This window comes from Myxocyprinus asiaticus, chromosome 48 (genome assembly GCF_019703515.2).
Source record: "Myxocyprinus asiaticus isolate MX2 ecotype Aquarium Trade chromosome 48, UBuf_Myxa_2, whole genome shotgun sequence".
Taxonomy (NCBI): domain Eukaryota; kingdom Metazoa; phylum Chordata; class Actinopteri; order Cypriniformes; family Catostomidae; genus Myxocyprinus; species Myxocyprinus asiaticus.
The window spans coordinates 24614609-24639676 of record NC_059391.1 but is presented as its reverse complement, the minus strand read 5'-3'; the positions used below and the strand labels follow the sequence as shown (position 1 = coordinate 24639676).

General features: G+C 38.7%; 1 protein-coding gene across 1 annotated transcript in view; it reads left to right on the top strand.

Moving 5' to 3' along the window:
• The window catches only part of LOC127437374 (inactive tyrosine-protein kinase PEAK1-like), a 61653-nt gene that overhangs the window by 21665 nt on the left and 14920 nt on the right, over positions 1-25068 (top strand). Inside the window, exon 3 of the mRNA XM_051692197.1 lies at positions 13649-16908. Coding sequence (XP_051548157.1) covers positions 13736-16908 — 3173 coding nt within the window. The 5' untranslated portion in view covers positions 13649-13735. The remainder of the gene's footprint in view (positions 1-13648; positions 16909-25068) is intronic.

Below are 25068 nucleotides of genomic sequence, written 5' to 3'. Positions count from 1 at the left end.
GACATCAGAAGACTACAAGGACAGTTTGGACTGCTGAGTGGGTTATTGGTTGCCCCCTGCCCTCCCTTCAAGAACTGTACACTTCCAGAGTGAGGAAAAGGGCTGGAAAAATCACTCTGGACCCCACTCACCCTGCCCACTACCTTTTTGAACTGTTGCCTTTTGGCCAGCGCAACAGAGCACTGAGCACCAGAACTGCCAGGCACAGGAACAGTTTTTTCCCTCCGGTGATCCATCTCATGAACAGTTAAAACTGCCCCATTGAGCAATAAGTATGTGCAATACACAGCTTAGTCTATTTATATTTATCCAACATATCCTACATCTTCTGCCATGCATTCCCTTGCACTATCTGTATATAACAGATTTGTATTTGTACATATTTACACTGGTGGCCAAAAGTTTGGAATAATGTACAGATTTTGCTCATATGGAAAGAAATTGGTACTTTTATTCACCAAAGTGGCATTCATCTGATCACAATGTATAGTCAGGACATTAATAACATGAAACATTACTATTACAATTTGAAAAAAAAAAAATGCTTAAACTACTTCAAAGAGTTCTCATCAAAAAATCCTCCATGTGCAGCAATGACAGCTTTGCAGATCCTTGACATTCTAGCTGTCAGTTTGTCCAGATACTCAGGTGACATTTCACCCCACACTTCCTGTAGCACTTGCCATAGATGTGGCTGTCTTGTCGGGCATTTCTCACGCACCTTACAGTCTAGCTGATCCCACAAAAGCTCAATGGGGTTAAGATCCATAACACTCTTTTCCAGTTATCTGTTGTCCAATGTCTGTGTTTCTTTGCCCACTCTAACCTTTTCTTTTTGTTTTTCTGTTTCAAAAGTGGCTTTTTCTTTGCAATTCTTCCCATAAGGCCTGCACCCCTGAGTCTTCTCTTTACTGTTGTACATGAAACTGGTGTTGAGCGGGTAGAATTCAATGAAGCTGTCAGCTGAGGACATGTGAGGCGTCTATTTCTCAAACTAGAGACTCTGATGTACTTATCCTCTTGTTTAGTTGTACATCTGGCCTTCCACATCTCTTTCTGTCCTTGTTAGAGCCAGTTGTCCTTTGTCTTTGAAGACTGTAGTGTACACCTTTGTATGAAATCTTCAGTTTTTTGGCAATTTCAAGCATTGTATAGCCTTCATTCCTCCTTACAATGATTGACTGATGAGTTTCTAGAGAAAGTGGTTTATTTTTGGCCATTTTTGACCTAATATTGACCTTAAGACATGCCAGTCTATTGCATACTGTGGCAACTCAAACACAAAGACAATGTTAAACTTCATTTAACGAACTAAATAGCTCTCAGCTGTGTGTTTGATATAATGGCAAGTGATTTTCTAGGACCAAATGATCAATTTAGCATGATTACTCAAGGATAAGGTGTTGGAGTTATGGCTGCTGGAAATGGAGCCTGTCTAGATTTTATCAAAAATACTTTTTTCAAATAGTGATGGTGCTGTTTTTTACATCAGTAATGTCCTGACTATACTTTGTGATCAGTTGAATGCCACTTTGCTGAATTAAAGTACCAATTTCCTTCCGAAACAGCAAAATCTGTACATTATTCCAACCTTTTAGCTGCCTGTGTGTGTGTGTATATATGTGTGTGTGTGTGTGTGTGTGTGTGTATGTGTATGTATATATATATATATATATATATATATATATATATATATATATATATATATATATTGTCTTATTGTGTATTTCTGTATATACTTTTATTTTTATTCTGTTTTTTTTTTTTAATTATTATTATTGTCTGTCTTGTTGTTTTATTTTTTGTGTACTGGAAGCTTCTGTCACCAAGACAAATCCTTGTATGTGTAAGCATACGTGGCAATAAAGCTCATTCTGATTCTGATTCCCTTTCACACAAATCACTTTTTGCCCTGTTACTTGCACAGTGCTATATTTTGACCTAAACACTTTTGTATAGTGCATGACGTAAGTAGAGCTGGGCGATTAATTTGAATTTAAGTTTTTGACATGATTTTATTATTTTTTAAATCATGGAATCGAGGTTTGCATAAAATATTAGCAGACGCTGTAGCAAGTGAGTATTCATCAGTGTTGACAACTTTGTGTGTTGCACTTTGTTTTGTGCATTTCCGTTACACACCATTGTTTTCTATAATGATTTTCTTTTACTTTGTGTCTAACCAGGTTGCCTTGCATGCTAATAAGGAACATGTTATTTGAATCATGTTGGAGTTACTTTTTTTAAAAATACCTTTAAATGTAGGAAAATTGAATCGAGAATCGTAAATCGTAAATCATCCTTAAGTTTGAAAGAAAAAAATCAAGATTTAATTTTTTTGCCATATCGCCCAGCCCTACTTGCAAACGTTAAAATGTATTGTCTTACGTTACATTAACAAGCTTGTGAATGTACTTGGTTGAGTATGATAAAATTGTGAGGTAGCTCAACTGATGGTGCGTTGCACTTGGGATGCAAATGACTGGGGCACGAGTCCTGAAGAGCACATGAGCCGACATGGAGCCGAAAGTGTCATAGAAGCACCACAAAATAATGTTGGTGCTTCAGAAATTGAGTTTATTTATTTATTGCTTTTTATGACAGTGTCAGTTAGCTTTATGTTTAAGTTTAGGCTAGGGAGGTAGGATTTGTTTAAAACTCAATGGGCATTAACCTGTTTGAGAAAAAAATGTAACTCACTTTTAGCATCACACAGTGGATTAACCTCCGAACTGCCGCATTACACGTAAAGAACCACGTAATAGAATTTTGCAAACATGTCGCCACAGTCACAAATTTTCATGAGATCAGTTTTGCAGTCCTGAACTTTAAACCCTCAGGAGGGTTCTGAAATGCACAAGCACAGCATGAAACTGTTAGATCCCGTGGTGCATTTCTTTGAGGCTCTACGTGCACTCATCACACCTGAGGTTCAGTTAGACAACAGGGAGCTAAACACCAGCAACCATCAGTACTGATTGAAGGAACATAAAGAGTATGTACTGCACTTTGCATTACACTGATAGATAATGGTTTCTGCTGTCCAAGAACATCACCCTGAAGATCCAGTTGGTCATTGAGTAGCATCCTGTACCAGAGGATTCATTTAAGCATCATTAGAATGCAGACAGAGACTCCAGTGCATGCAAAGAGCTTCTAATGTCCTAATGGATCTTAACCTAATGTCTTTTCCTATCTCTCTCTCTCTCTCTCTCTGCTTTCCACCAACTTTGGTTTCTTAGGCTAATTTGTTTAGGAACATATAGGAGATCATGTTAGAAGTACTTTCTCTGTGTGTTTGTTTCTGTGGATGCTCTTTCATGCATTTGTTTCTAGTTTAAAAGCCCATGAGCTCCATTCGCCTTCATAACAGAAAGATGGAGATTAATCGTGTTGTCAGGCGCTGTTGTCTATTTTAATCAGATGTAAGCTGTGCTCATCTGTAGCTGGTCTCAGATGAGTGTCTGTAGAGGAGACTAAAAAGTCTGCTGCTTTTTTGTCATCCACGTGATCAGGCTGATCTTGGAGCCATCTACTTTCCAAGTTGTAATTAAAACAGAAGCATAGATATTCTGCCAAAAATCTCCTTTTGTGTTTCAACAAATAAATAAAATTGCCTAATACATTGGCACTTCATGGGAGTGAGTAAATGAGGACACTTTTCTTTCAGGTGAACTATCCACTATGTGCGGAAAAATATAAGATATTTAATTAGATATTTATTAAACATAAATATAGAACATGACACGCATTCACCTTTAGTGAATACAGGTTTATTTATTGAAAACAGTTGAATGAATAGTGCAGGACCAATAGCGCAACCCTAATAGCCTGTTCTAAATGAAATTCACTAAGTAAAATGTACTTAACATATTAAAACAGTCAGGACATTGTTGAAAATAATTAACAGGCAAGCCAAATCTACAAGAGAGAGAAAATTTGTTTTTGTTTTTCACAGCATGTAGACGTGCATTAGCCATTGATCTAATATGACAGTTGTTCTGTAAAGAACATTAACCAATAGCCTAACCTGTTTAGTAGTCGGCATCTGTTGAAAATAGCCTTCTTAATCAGCAGATTAAAAAATGGCATACCTAGCCTAAAACAGTCATTTGCTAGGCTACTTACTCAAAAGCATACAATTTTTGATGAGCAAAATTAACACGTCAACATGGTCTGGTGAAAGACGGGACTTGACTTACCTGAGGTGGCTATCCTGCTCTTGAAAAATAACTTTCAAGCACGCACAGATTTAAAGAAGACACAAATGTGAAAAATTGAGACTTGTTACCCAACGTTTTGGAAAACCGCTTCCCGCACCACCTCCAAAGTGATTTCATAACTACTTTGCTGAGTTTGCTTGTCTAGCAAGAGGACATTTTCCTGCGCGCACTACGAGTGAGAGAGGGAAGAAGCATGCGCAGCCTGAGGTGAAATGAAACTTTTTTTATAATATTTGTATTATTGATAAATATGTATATGTAACATACGTAACATAAATATGACAGGAATTTAAGCGCAGCCTCTGTAAAAATATAAAGCCAAAGGTAAATGTGTAAAAATGTTGAACAGTTTAATCGGGTTAAATATTAACCGACTAGTAATTCCAGTTTCAACAAGCAGCATCAGAACCATTTAGTCGACTAGTCTCGCACATCCCTAATGAAAATCTGAATTGCCACTGGACAGTTTTCTAATTTCGGTGTCCATAAGAAAATACGAGCATTCCAGATGGATTGCAAAAATCATTTGAAATATTAGTTGGAGAAAAAATTAATTCAGGGCCAGGCTCGACCTGGGCAGTTGGTGGCTGTCATAATTCGAAGTAGTTAATAATTTCAATGTAACTAACCTTGGTTTATAGCTTCACGTCATCCACCCACTTTGATGAGTGAGGCACTGTAACATAAAATAACAACTAAAATACCTCATCACGACTGTTTTAGCACTGTTGAGCCACATGCTTTTTTTATTTTTACAAATGTAATAATCTAATACTCTAAACATCACATCATCCACTAAGAGCATATGCTGATGCTGCTGCAAGTGAAAACACTGGAGACCGGAAAATGAAAACAGGTGTCTGATATGAAATATGGAACACTTCCGCTTTCAGGAAAAAGGTGGATTCCTTGAAAGGTGGTGTAATTATCACTCATAGCATCCAGATATGTTTGGCTGCAGGTTTGTGTGCATGTGCTTTTAGGTTGCCATGGTAACCCAGAAAGACTTGTCTGTTCCAATCAGTCTTTTACTAGCACACTTGACATACACACACACCACCGTATATAAATGAACATTACTATTTAATTGGTTTTGGTTAAGTTAGTCATGCCATTCTCTGTTCAGTATTCCTGTTAGTCCTGTTAATATTAACAAGGTAATAAACTTTTTATATATATATATATGTGTGTGTGTTTGTGTTGGCATGCCTGTGTGTGTGTGTGTGTACATGAACACCACTAGATTGTCAGCTCACAGAAAAGCTGAAGAAAATAAATCTGATCATTTTTTTCTAGCATATTTTACAAACACAGTACAAGCTAGTTTTCTTGGAAAGTTGTGGGTTGTAAACCAACAGCCGAGGATCAGCTTTTATTGGTGGAAAGAAAATGCAAAGCGAACTCGGAAGCTGATCAGACTAGTGTGTGTGTTATATCTCTGAACACTGACAGAGCCATTTTATAAAAAGCAAAGTTTCACCACTTGTTTTTCTGAATAATAACATGTGAAATGATAAAAATGTGATAGCCTTATATGTAGACTCAGATTTTATATCTGCACTATCCTCATGCCATCAGTATTGGTTTCTATGTAAACTCCGGGTGAGTGCAAATGTTTTTTACTGTTATTTTAAAATCTTTTTTGTTTTCCATTTTTATGAATGCGTGTTGTTCATTTATTTTTTCCCAAAAGAAAAGACTAATAAAGTTTGAAGTTTGTTAAAATTATGTTATTTTGAAACTGTTCTTGGTAACGTTTGTGAATAAATGTAAGATTCACGTACGTGTCGTTCGTCTTATTTTTAATTTGCATGTTTTTCCATTCAACGCCATTGTTTCCTCCCGCTGATTGTCACAAACATGTTAACGTGAATACGTTTGTGAGGGAATTTCCCAGAGAATTCATTATTAATGTGGAACTTGTTGGAATTATTCAAATTGTATGCAATACCCGCAATCCCGTGCCAAATTTCATGCCCTGTTAGTAATAAGATTTGCTCTAACTCTAAATTGCTCAGGCTGCTGTTACTGTTTACCTGCTCTAGCTACTGTAACTCTATGGGTGCATCTCAGTTAAAAACAGTATATCATGTACACGAATTCGGGCACTGGCAAGGGTGTTCATCCACTGAACTTAGGGACACTAATGACTCAATCACCTGCGACACGAAAGCGAGCTCGCATATTCAAGCGCAGCTGTTATTAATCAGCACTGTCACTTTATAAATGACACTATCAGTCATTTCCATTTAAGATATTCAAATGTAAACTGTAATAAATGACATAAAAAAAAAATTATACAAAGGAGTGTATCTTAAACCCTCTTTTTTACAACTCTAATATTTAAAAGATATTACTTTGTAATTATGGGTGAAAGACATCACAAACAACATCTATTTTAAGGCTTTGACATAATATATTTACACTTGTGATCGTTTTCTAACAACTTTAGAGACTTCAGAAGACATGACAGTGTTTCCGGTAAGGGAACATAGTGAGTAACGATGCTCCCTGGTTTTTATGCTGCATTGCGGAATTTTTTAGGGAGCAAATGTTTCAGTGCACTGGAACAATTTTGCGAATGAGACAGCCCTAAAAACTGCAGACTCACTGATCAGTGCCCTGACTACTGAACTAGGGAGCTGATTGAGATGCACCCTAGATTTGCTTTAGCTGCTGTGTCTACTTTTACTGGCTGCTGTAACTCTGTGTCTGCTCTAGCTGCTGTAACTCTACATTTGCGCTACCTGCAGTAACTCTATATCTGTTCTAGCTGTTGTAACTCTACATTTGCTCTGTAGCTTCTGTAATTCTATATTTGCTCTAGCTGCTGTAACTCTAGACCTGCTCTAGCTGCTGTAAATATATCTGCTTTAGCTGCTGTAACTCTAGATGTGCTCTAGCTGCTGTACTTCTAGATCTGCTCTAGCAGCTGTACTTCTAGATCTGCTCTAGCTGCTGTAAATATCTGGTTTAGCTGCTGTAACTCTAGATTTGCTCTAGCTGCTGTACCTCTATATCCGCTTTAGCTGCTGTAACTACATTTTCTCTATAGCTTCTGCAATTCTAGATTTGCTCTAGCTGCTGTAACTAGATCTTCTCCAGCTGCTGTAACTCTAGATCTGCTGTAGCTGCTGTAACTCTAGATCTGCTGTAGCTGCTGTAACTCTAGATCTGCTCTAGTTGCTGTAACTGTTTTACCTGCTCTAGCTGCTGTAACTGTATGGCTGCTCTAGCTACCGTAACTCTAGATTTGCTCTAGCTGCTGTCAGGGATTTGCAGTATTTCAGATACATGTATTTGAAATAGGTATTTGAAATACAAAATATTATTTTGTACTTTGTATTTTAAAGTCTTTGAAAAAAACATCAAATGTAATTTGTTTCTAAATACATTGAAATTTGGTATTTGTGTATTTTCAAAATACCTAAAATACTTTGTGCCAGTCAATTTCTTTTTTAAACTGCTGATTTCCTGGGTGCTTCTCATTTCTGAAATTGTGCGTCCTTGTTTCCTTTCCTTGCTTCCATTCCTTTTTTCCTTGCTCCACCCTCTAAAGAAAAGAGGAAAGGGTGGAAGGAAAGGAAACCAGGACGGAGGACTCAAGGCTAGATGGATTGGTAAAATTAAACATCCTGCTCACTCACGTGTCACTACAGAGCGCCATCTCTGCGCTGCTGCATTACATGTTAACTTGATTTATTGATATTTTCATCATAAATCCTAATAATTCAAGATGCACAAATAAAGTATGTGACAATTATGGTTTATTTAAACTGCAAAGGTAAAACATGAATTAAAACTGGTGCGTCAGATGTGAAGGGGGAGGAGAAATTATGCGTGCGTCAGGTGCTTCAACCAGTCTTCTGCATTGGATGCTCCTGTGCTTCCTCGCTCAAGCGTCCTCTGGAAGCTTCCTCTGTCCTCTAACTTCACTTTCCTGATGTGCATTTAGAGAATTGATATGTCCTTCATGATGGCGGACTTTGGTCAGTTTCAAGGTCACAGGCTCGAGGACGGAGGAGCGAGGAAATGAGGACACACAATTTAGGAAATGAGAAGCACCAACTGTATCAACTAGTTCAGGCATTCCCCCCATCTTTCATGCACGCAAGCTGCAGATGTCAGAGAGAATGGCTCCATCTAGCATTGGGTGAGTGAATGGTGAGGATGTGATGGTCGGTTCTGCTGGTTGCAAAAAAACATAATTGCTGGCAACTTATTTAATTTCCATTCAAATATTCTCACCAGCCAATGCAATGCGTGTCAACAGTAAGGAAATCAAAACTTGCTAGTAGCCAGCTAGCAAGCTAGTCTAACTATCGTTAGCGAGTTTACTAGCAATTGTTAGCTAGATCGCTAGCTAGCAAGCTAAAATGGAACATCATTCAGATTTGCCTTCTGTTAAGATGAAAGAATAAAAGAGCACTGGCAAGGGGAACATAGCGTTAGCACTTGCACTGGACATTAGAGCTAGCTAGTTAGTCTTGCTAGCTAATCGGTAGTTGGTGTTATCAGCTGCTTGTGTATTTGCTAGCTAGTCAAGTGTGTAAAGGATTACTATTTGCTAGATGCCAAGAAAAGTACCCACTGTTTTACATGATTTATTTAATAGGGTTTGCCACAAGTAATAGCAGACTGAGTGAGAAGTAATGGTGGTGATGGAAAAAAATTAATAAAAAAGGTGTTTGAAAAACTTTGTGTAGTTTCTTATTTCCTACTGGGCAGAGGAAGGGAAGAGGTTGGTGAAATGAAAACAAAAGTCTCTATGCAGTTGTACACCAAAATCTTCTTTGCATACAGAATAGGTCCAGATAGATTTCAGCCTAATAGTGATACTTCATTGAATGGCCAATTTTACATGTATTTTGTGTATTTTCAAGCTACAAAATACTGTACTTTATTTTGATACATTTTTTCCACACAGTATTTGGTGTTTTATTTTGATACATTGATACACATTTTGATACACTCCAGATCTTCATTAGCTGCATTATCTCTAGGTCTGCTCTAGTGCTGTAACTGTTGAACTACACTAGCTGCTGTATCTGCAGATTTACTCTAGCTGCTGTAACTCTATCTGCTGTTACTCTACGTCTGCTGAAACAATATAACCTGCTCTAGCTGCTTTAACTCTACATTCACTCTATCTGCTGTTACTCTGTATCTGCTGAAACAAAATTACCTGCTCTATCTATATATTTGCATTGACTTAGCGCTGCACCAGAGATGACCACAATTCTTTCATCTTTCATCTATATATATATAAAATTATTCTTTTTTTTTTAAATTCTTTATCACTCGCGCATCTGTAATGCTATTGCATTGTGTGTTGTGTTTTATTGTGTACAGCACATAAAGAACATAAAAGTGCCATATGTTTAGCGACGTATTTTTCAAGACGCTGTTCTGCAAATGTTTCCACCACCTGAGCGATATATCCCTCTGTCAGATGGGAACGAGTGCTGTTTTCCATATACGCCCGAAGCCGATCCGCTCTCTTCCTGCAGCAGCTCCAGAGGGACACACAAGGGAGTCGGGTGAGGATGGGGTAGAGCGCGGAGATTTGAGGAGGCTTTCTCACCGGCCCAGCCTTGCATGCCACTCTCCTCCAGCCAGGGCTGGAAGCACGCTGACACAGCGCTCGCTGAGATTGATTGTGAACGCATGAAAAATTTGAATAAACAACTACACTCCGCTACGTACATAGTAACGCCACTCACTCATCTGCCGTCGCCTCGATACGTGTCCTCTATGCCATGGTGGTTTGTTAGAGCACATGCTCATTAGCTCAGTAGCTGACACAGTTACTTTAACACGTTACACCCAACACCAACACTGGTGTTAATTAATCTGACTAAACTTTGAGAATGTGTTCTTCCTGAAGTTTCTGCTTCTGAGGGCACAACCAAATATGAGCACAAATGGCATGGCGGGTGCCGTCAAGTATAATAGGACTCTTATCACATTTCGTGGTTTACGCAGAAATACATCATCGAATTCTATGATAAGGTTCCGATCGATCATGACACACAGGGAAATGTGAAGATGTAATAAAACCATACAAATAAAACACAATTTCTTCCTTTAAGATATTAATAGTTAAGGTTAAGACTCAAGTCGTTTTTGAAACATTCACGAGTCCTTTGTGTCGAGTCTGAAGTCATTTTAGGTCGAGTCTGGAGTCAAGTCTGAAGTCTATTAAAAAGTGAGACTCGAGTCCGAGTATCTAAGGCTATGTTCAGACTGCCACTAAAAATCTGATTTTTTGCATATCCAGATTGTATCCAGATGAGTTTTGATAGTCTGGACAGCAAAAAACCACATGAAATCTGATTTTTCCAAATCCGATTCAAACCACATCGGGAGATGATTTCAAATGCGATTTAAATCTGATTTTTTCAGATGCGTCTCAGTCCGGACACTCTGGCTGCTCAAATCGGATTCCAAATGGTCTTTTGCATCACTCTTAACGCGACACACAACGATGACATCAAAAATCGGTGACGGAAATTCTGGAAGTATTCATAAGCCGGCCATGACTGCAGCACGGAACATCACAATATTTACCAGTCTCCTCCGTCGCTGAGTTTTTCTTGTGCGAAGGAGGAGTTCTGCACCGCGACTGGACAGGATGCTTATTTGGAGAGTGAGATGATGTACCTCCATTTTTCCCACATCTGTTTTGAAAGCATCGTCACTTGGGTACGCCAGCATTGTTACCAAAGCAACCCATGCAGATAGGTTGGTTATGTCTGAACGTGCAAATCTGATGTGATCACTTGCAATTAAGAGTGCGGACAGTCTGCCTGAAAAGATCTGATTTGAGAAAAAATCTGATTTGCCTGCAGTCTGAACATAGCCTAACTCAAGTCCCCATCTCTGCGCTGCACACACTGGTGGCTCTGGAGAAAGTGTGAGGGTGGGATTCAGATCTGACACTGTGTGTGATGCTATCACTCAGATATGTGATAGACTCTGTGAAGAAACCAGAGAACGGCAAACCTCAAAATTTCCTGATAAAGAGAGAGGGAGACAATTTATCTGATGCTATAATCTAAAGTGCTTTACAGTACACTCATTACAGGATCAGTACATTTGATCAAGACCACAGTGATGATAAGTTAATGGATCACCCATTACAGCTTCAGTCCCCATTCACTTTCATTGCAACTTTTTTCCATGTAATGAAAGTGAATGGGGACTGAGGCTGTTAGAACTAATAATTGCAATAGTTGATGTTTAATTTTATGCATTTGGGACAGTTTTGTTTTCATTCTTTGTACCATTTTAAATTAGGCCTATTTATTTGCTGGTCATTATTTTGTTGTTTGGTTGGCTTTTAATAAAGTTATATAATCGGTATAAAGTGGGAGTGCATACTCAAGTCATATGATCTTGAAAAAATGAACAGAGGAGATGAACTCTTCTGAGGGAAATGAAGGGTGGAGAGATATTTCTCCATCTGTCTGAAAGCCATAAAGAGCTTCATTAACACACGAGCTGCTGCATCCTCCTGAGAACACTCTGTCTCTCTCTTTCTGTCTCTCTGCCTTTCTCTCGCTTCCCTCTCTCTCTCTCTCTCTCTCTCTCTCTCTCTCTCTCTCTCTCTCTCTCTCTCATTAATCTCAGATGTTGTGCAATGGAATGTTGTTCTTTGTCTGTAGATGGATTTAGCAGAGAGCACAAAAATATATCTGCCCCTAGACACAAACACCCATTCACTCATGCACACATGACAATAAGAATTAACTTTTGTTACTTCAGTAGTGCAATGGTCAAAGAAATATGAGAAACAAACAACTGGGTTAGCAAATCTGTCTGAGAGAGAGATCAGAGTGGGTTTGTGTTCCTAAACCCTGATTTAGATTATATGTAATTAGCTGCCCACTAAAGAGATGTTTATTATTTTAATAGGCTTAAAGCTAATAAGGCTCTGCATTTACACAGGGGTAGTTGGCACATAATGTTAATACTTTCATTTTATCAACATCAAGATTTTATGTTAATGAACGAATTAGGGAAAGTATATGCCTCAGGTCCTGTAGCATAACTGGTCATCATTTCTTTTAAATTTCTCACCATTTTAATCAAATGGTCCTGCGATATGACACATTCATTTTTAGAAGTACAATATTCCATGTAGTTTCTCAGTTATTTTGAAATCATAAAAGCTGCATGCATATTAATTATGAAAGAATTAGAAAAATGCTTTATCAACTTTCCAAATGTAGGTCTATTTCATGTAAACTACCCACAAACAGTAGATGATCTTTCATCACATTAATTCTAATGTGATTTGTAGATGCTTTTTCTGAAATAGATGACAGGTACAGACCTGCTAAGTAATTTAACTGCACTGGCTTTAATTAATTCAATTCAAACATCTTTAAATTCATTATGTACTGTATACATAATAGGAAAAAAAACTATTCAGCATGGGGCAGAGAGCCATTCTGCCTTTGATTTATGTCAGAGACTCAAGAATCTACAGTAGATCCTCTGTCAGATAAATTGTGCCTGTGTGTGTGTGCAGTGTCTACAGTATTGAGGTAGTGTGAGGTATTCCATGGCAATATAATCAGAAGACGTGACCCTCGTCTGAGAGTCTTTGCACTGAACAAGGGCCATACAGCAGGTCACAAATTAGTTTGTAAAAGTGCACAAATACTCCATCTCTAATTCACTTTTTCTGTATCACACATGAATAGTACTCAATTTAGCTTTCAGTGGGCCATTCTGTTGCAGTATATACAGAAACTGTAGAAATGACATATTACACACATCAGTTCTAGCACACGTCATTTAGCTGTATGTAGATGTCTCGATGTAGTTGTGAGGAACTTAAGATGGTTCTCACTAATTATAAAAAAAAAAAGGTCCATAAATAGACCAGTTAATATCTTAATTAACATTATCTTTAATTAATCTAAAAATGCCAAATAGTGTCTGTAAAGTGTGAGCTCAGTGTTGGTCTTGGGTTTGAGTTAAGGGTTTGGATGTAGTAATTATAATTACCTTAATTTGAGAACAATATTCTATAGGAGGTCCTCACAATTGGTATGCTAGTTTGAGTCTGTCAGTGTGTAGGCTATGTGTTTTCAGTATGTCAAAAGGCATGATGATTACCTGCAACTGCTCTGTGCTGCTTTGTGATCTAAAAATAGACTTGTGAGAGTCTGGCAGACCATATTTGTGAGCGTGTGCACATGTAAAAGAGAGAAACCTAGAACTGCATGTTAAGAATGAAACTCTGACCCCTGTTGTAGAAGAGTGGCTAGTGCAGACTCTCTCCTCAACCTTCCCCAACTGTTTATGCTACATGAAAAAAATCATTCAATTTTTGTGTTTTTGTTGTGGCATTAATATTTTTTTTCAAAATAGCACAGGCTGACTCTGTTTGTTTGTTGTTGGGTTTTTTTCAGGTGCTGAGAGCAGTTTTTTAAACCGTGTCTGGGTGTGAACGTCAGCCTGAAGTTTGTGTGTGTAATGGAGGGTTTTCCTGTTCATTGATGCTGCAGCATTGCCCTGCAGTCATGTCTGCATGCAACACCTTCACTGAGCACGTATGGAAACCAGGGGAGTGCAAGAACTGCTTTAAGCCCAAGAGTCTTCACCGGCTTCCAGAGCAAGCCAATGAGAGCAAGACGGACGCTAATGCGAAACTTGCCAACAGCAGCCAGAGGAGCATCTCCTCGTCACGTGCTGGCCAGGTCCGTCCACCTGTCGCCAAGAAACCAACCATTGCGGTGAAACCCACCATGATGCTGCCTTGTTCCCCACCAGAAGTGGACTCTGAGGGAAATGTGCCAAGGCTTGCAGAGGGAGGACAGGTCAGTAAGAGCTCACCTTTCACCATCTGGAACCACAACAGCCTGAATAGCACAAGACTTGCAGGGACAAACAACAATCAAGGAGAGGATTTAGTTGGGCAGACAGAGACATATGGTGCCATCTCCTCGCAGCCAGCTAGCAGCAACAACAACGGAATGACAGATGTGCTGAAAGAGATTGCTGGTCTGGAATCTTCCCCGAGCTCCAGCAGAGATGACTTCTTTGGTCGGATCTGCAGTTTGTATCGGCGCTCGTTAGAGAGGGGCCTTCCAGCTTCAAGTTGCTTCCATGCTGGGAGTGGCCCAGGAGCTATGAAACGTGTTTCCCTTAGTGACAGTGCAGAGATTATCAGCTCAGAGGGAGGACGTTTCTGTTATCCTGAGTTCTCCAGTGATGGTGATGATGATGAAGATGATGAGAGTGGTGATGAGGATGATGACGGAGAGCATGACAGTTGGGATGAAAGTGACGAAGAGTTATTGGCGATGGGGATCCGAATGCGAGGTCAGCCTCGTTTTGCAAATTTCCGTGCAGCCACGCTGTCCCCGGTTCCCTTTGATGTAGGGAAGAAATGGAACACAGTTCCTCTACGTAATCGCTCGCTGCAGAGATTCTGTGCTGTGGATTACGATGACAGTTACGATGAGATTCTCAATGGATACCCATCTGTGGACTCAAATGGAGCTCCTGGTCTTCTCTCGTACGGCTCTGACCACCAAGGCAGTAGCTTTCTGTCCACCTCTGATTCCACTGCCTCACCTGAGTCCTTGACTTCTCTACCTGAAGATTCCTGCACTGGCAGCAGTAGGAGCCCTGGTGACCAGAGAAATTGTCTTTCATTGTCATCTGACAAAGAACATTCAGCCAGAGAACTGAGCTCACCAAAATCCAATGAAAGACACAAAGCTGTTCTAGCCATCCGACTGGAAGATCAAGATGATAGTCAAAGAGAGCGAGGGGCAATCCCACAGGCCCTTCCTGGCCAGCCAATTACCATTAGCTTTAGCCCAACCGAGGAGCAGGCCAAGCCCTATCGAGTGGTGAATCTTGAGAAGGCTCCTGTCTGTAAGCCTTACACTGTGGTGGATGTATCTGCCTCCATGGCCACAAAAGATGATCATGCTCACTCTAGTGAAAGCATTTCAAAGCCAAGCATCCCCAGTGTTGCACTCAACCCCTCCACTGATCCCGGTCATGTCTTGGCCACCTCCCCTCAGTCCCCCAGATCTCCTGTCTCACCTGTGGCATCTGCATCCCTGTCACTGTCTCCTCTTATGCCACAGTCTCCTGCAGGTTCTCCTACTGCAAGACCCAGTGCTTCCCACTTAAAGCCTGGCTGTATCCGTTACCAAGAGGTGTGGACGTCTTGCACCAGCCCACGACAAAAGATTCCTAAAGTTGATTTAACAAGCGGCAGTGCCGCTTCAAGACTCATCAACCACAAATCAGCTCCCACATCTCCAGCTGCAGGCTTCAGCTCTGCACGCACAGTCCCAACAAAATCCCCAAACTTATCTGAGATCAAATTTAACAGCTACAACAATGCTGGCATGCCCCCGTTTCCCATCATTATCCGAGATGAGCCTGCATACGCACGCAGCTCCAAGAAAGCAGTGAAGGTTCCCATCGTAATAAATCCCAGTGCTTACGATAACCTGGCTGTGTACAAGAGTTTCCTGGGGCTCAACGGTGAACTGCCCCATTCCAAGCCAGAGGCAGGAGAGCGAGTGGCCAGCCACACATATGAGGAGATTGGATCCTCTGAAAGCACACATCTCTCTACTATTGAGCAGACACCTCAATTGAAGCACTCACCAGACACAAATGCTAACACAGAACTGAGGACCATCCCAGAATCAGGACAGACAGTGAACGATGGTAAAGCCAGGACCACAACAGGTCTCTTCGCCCTTCCTGCTGGTAACCTGAGCCCCAGCACTACCTCTGCTGTTTTGACTCACAGCAGTCTGGATCGCAGTTGTAATCCCAGTGGTGAGCAGCCACCAGAGGACAGCAGAGAGGGCCAGGTCACATCCAGCGGAAGTTTAGGTCAGAGAGAGAAAGCAAGTGCGGTTCTGTCTCAGATTGTGGCCTCAATACAACCACCGCCATCTCCTCCAGACACCCCTGCTGGCCAAAGTAAGACCTGCTGCGTGGAGGAGCTTTACTCTATGCCACCAGATGCCTCCAGAGACGCTCTTAGCAGACCCAAATCACTTCACTGCTCTGCAGAACCTCACAAAGACATGCCACCCAAACTCTTGCCCAAATCCCAGAGTGCCTCTGCTGCTGTACACCCCACCAGCCCCAGATATGAACCAAGTGCCCCGTTCCCCCCGGTCCGGTCCAGCTCCTCTCCTTACCACTCAAGCAACCTGCTCCAGAGACACTTTAGCAACTGGACCAGACCAGCTGGGGCCAAGTCTTGTGATGGCGAGACCAGCCCAGGTGCAGAGGGCAAACGTTCAGCTGATGCCAACAAGCCCAAGCGCTGGATTTCCTTCAAGAGCTTCTTCCGCCGGCGGAAGGATGATGAAGAACAGAAGGAGAAAATGGAGCGAGAGAAAGAAAAAGGGAAACTGCTGGGATTGGATGGGACGGTCATCACCGTACTGCCCCCTCCGCCTGTACAGAGACAGCACTGGTTTGCTGAGTCCAAGACAGATGATCCTCACCAGAAACCTACGATCATATTTACCTATAAATCAGAAAGTACCATGGGTGGAGAAGAGGCTGAGCTTCGGGTTGAGGAGCACAAAGAGAGCTCAAGTGTTACAGGGGAAGGCAGAGCTTCCGACCTATCAACTCCACCAAAGAGCAGAGCCAGTCTCCTTATAAGCAAAGTCATGAAGTAAGCTGTCTTTCTCTGTTAGTTCTTTCTCTCTTCCTGTAATCTTTTTTTAAAATCTAGTAACATATGCTCTGGTCTTACTTTTCTTCTTAACTTACTCATTCTCTGAATATGTGTTTCATGTTGCTTTGCATCCACATTCACCCGGATGACAGTAAAGTTTCTGAGACAGCCTAGTGATTTATGAGTACTGTTGTCAGAGCAGTGCTGGTGCTGGGCCAAATGCTGCCCTCTTTGGACCCCTAGGGGTAGCTGTTTATAATGCGTGTTTAAAAAGTTTTACATTATGCTGTTGTGGGTGATCAGATTAATGGACCCTTTTCACATATCTGGGTTTGGAGTGCAGAAGTAAAATGATAGCAGGGTAAACTTGTCTAGCTGTGAATGGGAGACCACAGCAAATATAACTGACACTCCCTCATTAGCTATATTAGAAACCTCATCGCAGCAGTGGTAACTTTTTAAAAACTATTTCCAGGGTACTATGCTACAAAGCATAATGTTATAGATTTACACTAAATAATAAAAAAATTGCAAATGTAAAAAAGCTTGCTAGATTAGGTACCAAATAGACAGAGGTGGGTAGAATATGTAATGTACTCAATGTACTCAAGTAAAAGAACAATTAATTGAAAAAATAATTACTCAAGTAGAAGTAAAAGTAATTGTTAATAATTAATTAAGAGTAAAAAAGTATCCATTTAAAAGAATACTCTAGTAGCGAGTAACTAATTACTTTCATATGTAACAATGGACGTTTACTCCCCAATATTCCATTTCATAATTTACATTTAACATGTATTACAGAATAATAATAATTTAGTAATAATTATTATTAGTATTGGAAATTCTTTCATCATTCACCCTCATGGTGTTCCAAACCTGCATGCCTATCTTCTATGCAACACAATTAAGATGTCAGACAGAATGTTAGCCTTAAGCCCAAAGAATACATTCCTCAAACGTGAGCGTCTGCGTACAAGATGTGTAACGCAAATCTCGTCATCAGCAGAGTGCAAGAACACTAAATGCGCGCAGCCTGTTTTTCCAACCGCAAGTCTTTAAACGCGCAGCATGCGCCCGGAATTATTGCATTAGTGTGTGCACAAGGTGGCAACACTTACATTTGAGCCGTTATTGTCACGAAGAAGCGCTAGAAGATGCAATTGCCGCTAAACAACAGGAGACAAAGGTAAAAACAACAACAGTTGCACGTCAAGAGCGGTTGTATGAGGAGATAAGGAGATACCTGTAATTACATAACTCGAGCCTGAAGGACCATAAAGTGACCTTTATAGTAATAGCTCAGTATCTCATAGCATTCGTAGCGCACATGCACCAAACACCTGTGTATGTGCGCACAGTCAGATGAAGTATACTTTGACAGACTCGCGTTCGACTGTACGCAGACGTTGAGCATTCGCAACAAAATCGAAGTATACTTTGGGTTTAAGTCACCATTTACTTACACTGCATGCTTTTTCCTCCATATTTTAAAAAGGCAATGGTGATTGAGACTGTCAGCCTCTAACATTCTAACATCTTTTGGGTTCCACAAAATACGGAAAGTCACATGTTTGGAACAACATGAGGGCGGGGAAATTATGATAGAATATTAATGTATGGCTGAACTATCACTTTAAGGACGCTTGACAGATTTGAATGAATCTGTCAATTAGAAGAGAACTTTGGAAACCAGTTTCTATTAATTATTACGGTGAAAAACTTGAATATTCCTCAGCCCCAATCATATATAATACTGAATAAAAAGAAGATCATTCTTTATTAATGGCTGCCTTTGCTATTTCACAGCTTTTTAAAGTCCAACATGGAATCTTAGCTCAGTGTAGTTACAGTATTTTAAAGGTAGAAAGAATTTAGGTCATTAGTTCTGTAAAGGTAAACTTCACTTTAGCTCTGTATTTGGAACCGTATTAGGCTTATTTAAGAGTTAGTTCAGAGCTTGTTCTCTGTTGTCCATGAGAAAAATGTGCCACATCTGTCAAATGCAAAGTTGCTGTGCAGTGTGCACGCGAAGAGATGCACTCCAGTAGTCGCGCAGGCACAAACGCGATCGGCAGAGCAAAAGGCATTTACATGTAATGTGGATGGATTTATACATTAGACACTGATATATTTCAGCACTGATATAAAAATTTATACTTAGAAACTGTGGTCATAAGAGCCCATAGTTACAGAATCACCCTAAAAATGACCATCACCACAACGCAGACAAGCTCACGTTATCACAATTGCCAAAACTCACAGAAACGGGTTTTCTTAAGTTGGAGCTGCAATTCTAATCTTGAAATATCTGCTTGTCTTGGTGTAAAATGAAGGCATTGCATGACGTAAGAAAGTGTTTGTTTTGAGCACTTGCTGCTGTAGTGGTGGACTCGAGTGACAGAGCGCAACTATAAAGTTCCGCTGTCATAAAAGTCCCATTCAAAAAATCTTTCAATAAATGATGCCTTTATTCAAACTTATTTAATTAAAACCAGTAATATAACGCCCATTGTAACATAGTAAAAGTACACTGTATACCTGAATAAGTTCTACCAACTCAAAAAATGTGATGCAAAAAAGTTTCAAAACTTAAAATCTGAAGTATGGATAACTTGTTTTTCTGGACTAAAATTTTGATTTTACTCTAATTAAAATGTTTACAAATTTATTAATTTTAATTAACTACAACTCAGAGTTTAAAGTACTGCAAACTTAAATACTTTAAAAAATTTAGTTTTTAAATCATGAATATACTTTGTATTAAGTTAATTATTAAAGTCATTTTAACTTAATACTTAAAGTATATAAATTTCTGTAACTTTTAATGCGATAGTAATGTTACGTAAAAATTGCCGATGTTACTTACGTTAATGTTACATGCTGATTGCCTTTTTTTTTTTACATTTCCCTAACTTAAAAATTTATATTTTGCAACTTAAACATAATTTTACAACAGAAAAGCAAACTACATACAGTAAACATATCCTGACAATGTAATGTAAAAAGACAAGGAGTACAATATTGATAAAACATGTGGCACAACATGAACATTTAAGACATTTGAAAGGCAAGCAACCAGCTTCTGACCAGATTATAGTGAATTGCAGGATCTGTGAGTTCTCTGATGGCTGCTAACAGGACAACGGCTGAAACACCAACATCTGGCTCTTCTAAATCTTAAGCCTTAAATGCAGAAATGAGAAAAGTGGCAAAATACCATTGAGTAAAATCTGTTTTAAATTAAATAATGCCCACTTAAAGGAATAGTTCACACAAAAATAAAATTCTATCAATATTTACTCACCCACACATTGTTTCAGACCTAAATTACTTAATTTCTCCATGAAAAACAAAATATTTTTTATTCTTTTGATTTCTTTCACCATATAATGAGTGAAAAGTGATTCACAGCTATAAAGATTTACAATGGAATTTAAAAAACAAAAACAAAACATAAAACTAGGGTAAAAGTAGTCAATATTACTCGTGCAGTATTTTAAGTCTTCTTTGTGAGGTAAATAAACTGAATTTTCTCAAATCAAAGATCAACTCCAGTTTACACAACACAATTCAATATGATGACATGTCAACAACTTCAAACATCATTGGTTCTGGTGTCATGGTATTGGGTCACAAGACAAGCAATAGCAAATTAGGTTGGATGTTATTGAAGCTGTTACCACAATTGAACTCGTCTCTGTACACAGAGTTTATCAATGATTTGAATTTAAAGTGAATAATTAATTTTGGTTTGTTCATGATATAAAGTGGTCACATGCCTTCAGAAGACACAAGCCAAATCGAGTGCTTTTGACGCTTTGGGGTGCTTAGAGCTTTAAAGTGAGCCACTATCAACTACTACTGTTTGGCAATCAGTGATTGCAACATTCTTTAAAATATCTCCATTTGAAAAACATATTATGGGCTTGGAATGATTTGATGGTGAGTAAATGGCAAACTCATGACTTTTTTCCACAGAACACAAACAAAGATATTTTTATTTAGATATGATGTGAAAGTAAATCTTGGCATCTGCATCTCCCTTGCACAGTTATGATCTGAAGGTCAATTCCATTATTCGCACTTGATGCATACGCAGGGTGTGTACAGAGCATGTACAAACACAGACCGTGTGTACAGCACACTGCATCAAAAGTGAGGAAGTGGAATCGGGCTTCAAATCTTGATTTTGTAAGGAGACTGCGGATGTCGAGATTTACAGTGAAAAAGTCATTACATTTGGTATGTTCTCATCTAAAACCTATCGTACCTGTTTAGAGGATATGAATTAAACCACATGAGTTGTATGGCTTATCTTTATGCTTTGTCTTTTTTGGAATTTGAAAGATTGAACCCCTTTCTTATTGTATGGATATATTCATATCATCATACCCCAAAAATATTTTTTATTTTTAAGATTTTCACATTTCAATTTCATAACAAAATTCCATCAAATTTAAAAAATAAAACTTTAATAAATGTACGTTTTATTCATTTTAATGTCAAAGATTTCTCGATTTATTTTGAGGGATTTTTTTAATGAAATTGAAATACGTAAATCAAAAATAGGCCAAAATAGTTTTTTTGAGTGTATCACATCAAAAATCTTCATGTTCCACAGAAGAAAGAATACGAGTGTGAGATGGCATAAAAGGTGAGTAAATGATGATAGAATTATAATTTTGTATTAACTGTTCCTTTAGCGCAAGGGCTTTTGTCACATTTAAGAGATCTTAAAGAACACTTGTCTTTGTTGCCTTCTGATGATATAAAGTCATCAGGTGAAGACTGTGGCAGTCAAGTTCTGCATAGAACGTGTTTGGAAGATTCTGGTTTGTAATGCGCTGAAACTCAGTATAGACCTATAATGGAGTGACAAAAAAGAAAAATTTCATTCACAATGGATTGAAAAGCCAAAATTGAGAATATACAGATTGCAATTTCATACATAATGTAAAAGTAGGCTATATCTGTGATTCCAAATGAAAAGCTGGCCAGCGCTCAAGGATCTCTCTCACCGGAGATGCATTGGTAATGATCCCTTTTGTAGACATGGCATCGGACTAACTTATGATTAAAGATGACTATGTTGCAAAATACAGTACGTGAGTAACTGTGTTGTGGATGGATATGAGGCTGTACACAGTTTACTGTACCAAGCCATTCCTTCAAATTATCAGGCTTGTGTATGAACACAACAGTTAAAATAAAGGCACCTGACATTAAAGAATTTTTTTCTCTTAAACTTGCTTGGCAGTTAGACATTGCGGGGAACCAATTAATTCCAATGTTCCCCATATTTAAAAAAAAAAAAAAAAGAAATTTTATATATATATATATATATATTAATGGCTATTCTACAATGTAAAATACAGTTACATGTATATGTATTACTTTCCTCGGGAACTTGTACCATGTGAAAGGCAAACTGCATGTATCACTTTTAATCTTGTGCGGGGAATAAGTCCAATCAAGTCACAGTGCTCTGAGCTCTCAATATTAAGAAAATGTGAAAAAAAAATAATTTAGCAGTTCATTTACACAACAGCAACTGATTAAAACGTGTAAAAAAAAATGTTACTAAATCGCAGGCTTACTTTACTAAACAAAAATTCTCAATTATAAAATGTCTCTAAATGTGAAACAAAAATTTGACCTCAAAACTATTGATCCCAAAAGAGCTGCTTAATCCCACGCTGCGTCAATTAATTAAAATATCATCCTGTGGACCAACAAAAATGCTCTTTAGATAACTGTTGCGGTACTTTTTACAATCAATATTCTACAATATCGTCATTAAACTGAAGTTAAACTCTGTAAACTGTATATGCAATTATTACTTCGATCACCTAAACCAGCCACTCACATCATTCCACAAAGCATTAATTATATGGTTGTTATTACTTATAGTAGAAGTACTGTAGTAGTATGAACAGTATTTGTCTTTGTCAGATAGGTGATTTCCTTATTGCACAAACAGCTTCCTTTGTCACGTTAGATTGCAAACTTACCTGTGTGAAATGTGCTGTGAACCATGTGTACTTTGACCCTGATATTTCCGTTATGAGTTGACGAATAGATAAAGGTATTGTACTGTTAAGGGTTAATAATCTGGAGGAAAACATTGAGACCATTTGTTACAACAGAGAGAGGAGGAGGAGAAGAAAGTAAAATCAGAATTCTTGAGTCTTTGTTGATTACGTGTTTGACAGTGTGGGATTCCTCTTTCTGAATTTAACTTTTATTGTGTATTTTTACTGCGTTTAATGGGTGACTGTGTGAGCCAATATGGTGGGTAAGCATTAAACTTCCTCAAATACTTTTAAATAGACCAACACTTTACTGAAGGTGCTAACCGAGTGTTTGTTTCAGCTGGTCTCTGTGTGTGTGTTTGTAGAGTGTTAAAAGCCTCAATAAGAGAGAGATACTTGGGACACATTGATTCAGGTTCTTCTGATAAGTTCAAACACTGGAGATGTACTCTTTCATTTGTTCAAAACTGCTCTGTTCTGGTGCACGTTAAAGCCTACTTTGGTATATGTGTTGGGATATACAGATATTTGTGCATTAATGTTATATGCAATTGATATGTGTTTGGAATCTCCATTTTGGAGAGAACACCTTACTTGTTGTTATAGACTTTTTTTCATGTGTCATAATTTAGGGTAGAATGTCTAGACATGCTCTGCCTACAAAAACTTTAGATGTAACATTCCTAGATGTGTTATTTAGAACAGTGAAGTTGGCACTGGTATATAGGATGGTTTGGGATCTAAGCAGAGGACAGTTTTGTGATTTAGTTCAAAGCAGATGGAAGTCACCATGCTAATTAAAATTTCATTTTGAACTAAAACTGTCTTTCATTCATACAATATTTGGATTAAAACTTTTGGGTAAAACCTCACTTGAAGCCTGTATAGATTATGAAGTTGTTGACTGAAATGTGAAAAAGACAGCAATTGAGATGAAACACAAAATACCTGAAATTAAACTACATTTATTTGACACGATATTTACTCATTTTGTAAATATTTGTCCATTTACAAGGCTTGTAGATTTTGGAATTAACAACATGGCCAAGCTGGCATGGTTATCAGCCATTTTTTTTATTTTATTTTGTTTTTATTTTAGCTTTAAATTATTTACAAGAACATTTAACTTATTCTAAAGTGTACTGAAATAATACATTTTATTTTGTTTTATTTTTATTTTATTTAATATTAACTGTGGTTCAAATTTTTAAGAGCATAAAACTGATTAAAGTCAACTTAATTCATTTTTTCTTTTTTTCTTTTATTATTTTTGTCTTTTTTTTCTTTTTTTTATAAAATTTTTACTTTTTTTCTCGCCAATTTGGCATACTAGGTCCTCGTGGTGGCAGTTACTCACCTCAATTTGGGTGGCGGAGGACAAGTCTCAGTTGCCTCCACTTCTGAGATAGTCAGCCCATGCATCTTGTCACGTGGCTCTCTGTGCATGACAATGCGGAGACTTTGTGGAGTCACACATGTGGAGGCCTATGCTATTCTCCACGATCCACGCACAGCTTACCACGCGCCCCTTTGAGTGCGAAAACCACTAATCACGACCACAAAGAGGTTACCGCATGTGACTCTACCCTCCCTAGCAACCGAGCCAATTTGGTTGCTTAGGAGACCTCGCTGGAGTCACTCAGCATACCCTGGATTCGAACTCGCGACTCCAGAGGTGGTAGTCAGTGACAATACTCGCTGAGCTACCCAGGCCCCCACAATTCATTTTATATATATATATATATATATATATATATATATATATATATATATATATACATACATATATATGTATATACATGTATATACATATATATGTGTATACATATACATTATATATATATATATATATGTATACACACACACACACACAGTATATACACAGATGAGACCAAACATTATTACCACCTGCATAATATGCTTCTGATCCTCCGCATGCCACCAAATTAGCATTGACCTGCCGAGGCATGGACTCTGCAAGACCCCTGAAGGTGTCCTGTTGTATCTGGCACCAAGATTTTAGCAGCAGATCCTTCAAGTCCTGTAAGTTACAAGGAGGAGCTGCCATAGATCGGACTTGTTGGTCCAGCACATCCCACAGATGCTCATTCGGTTTGAGAAC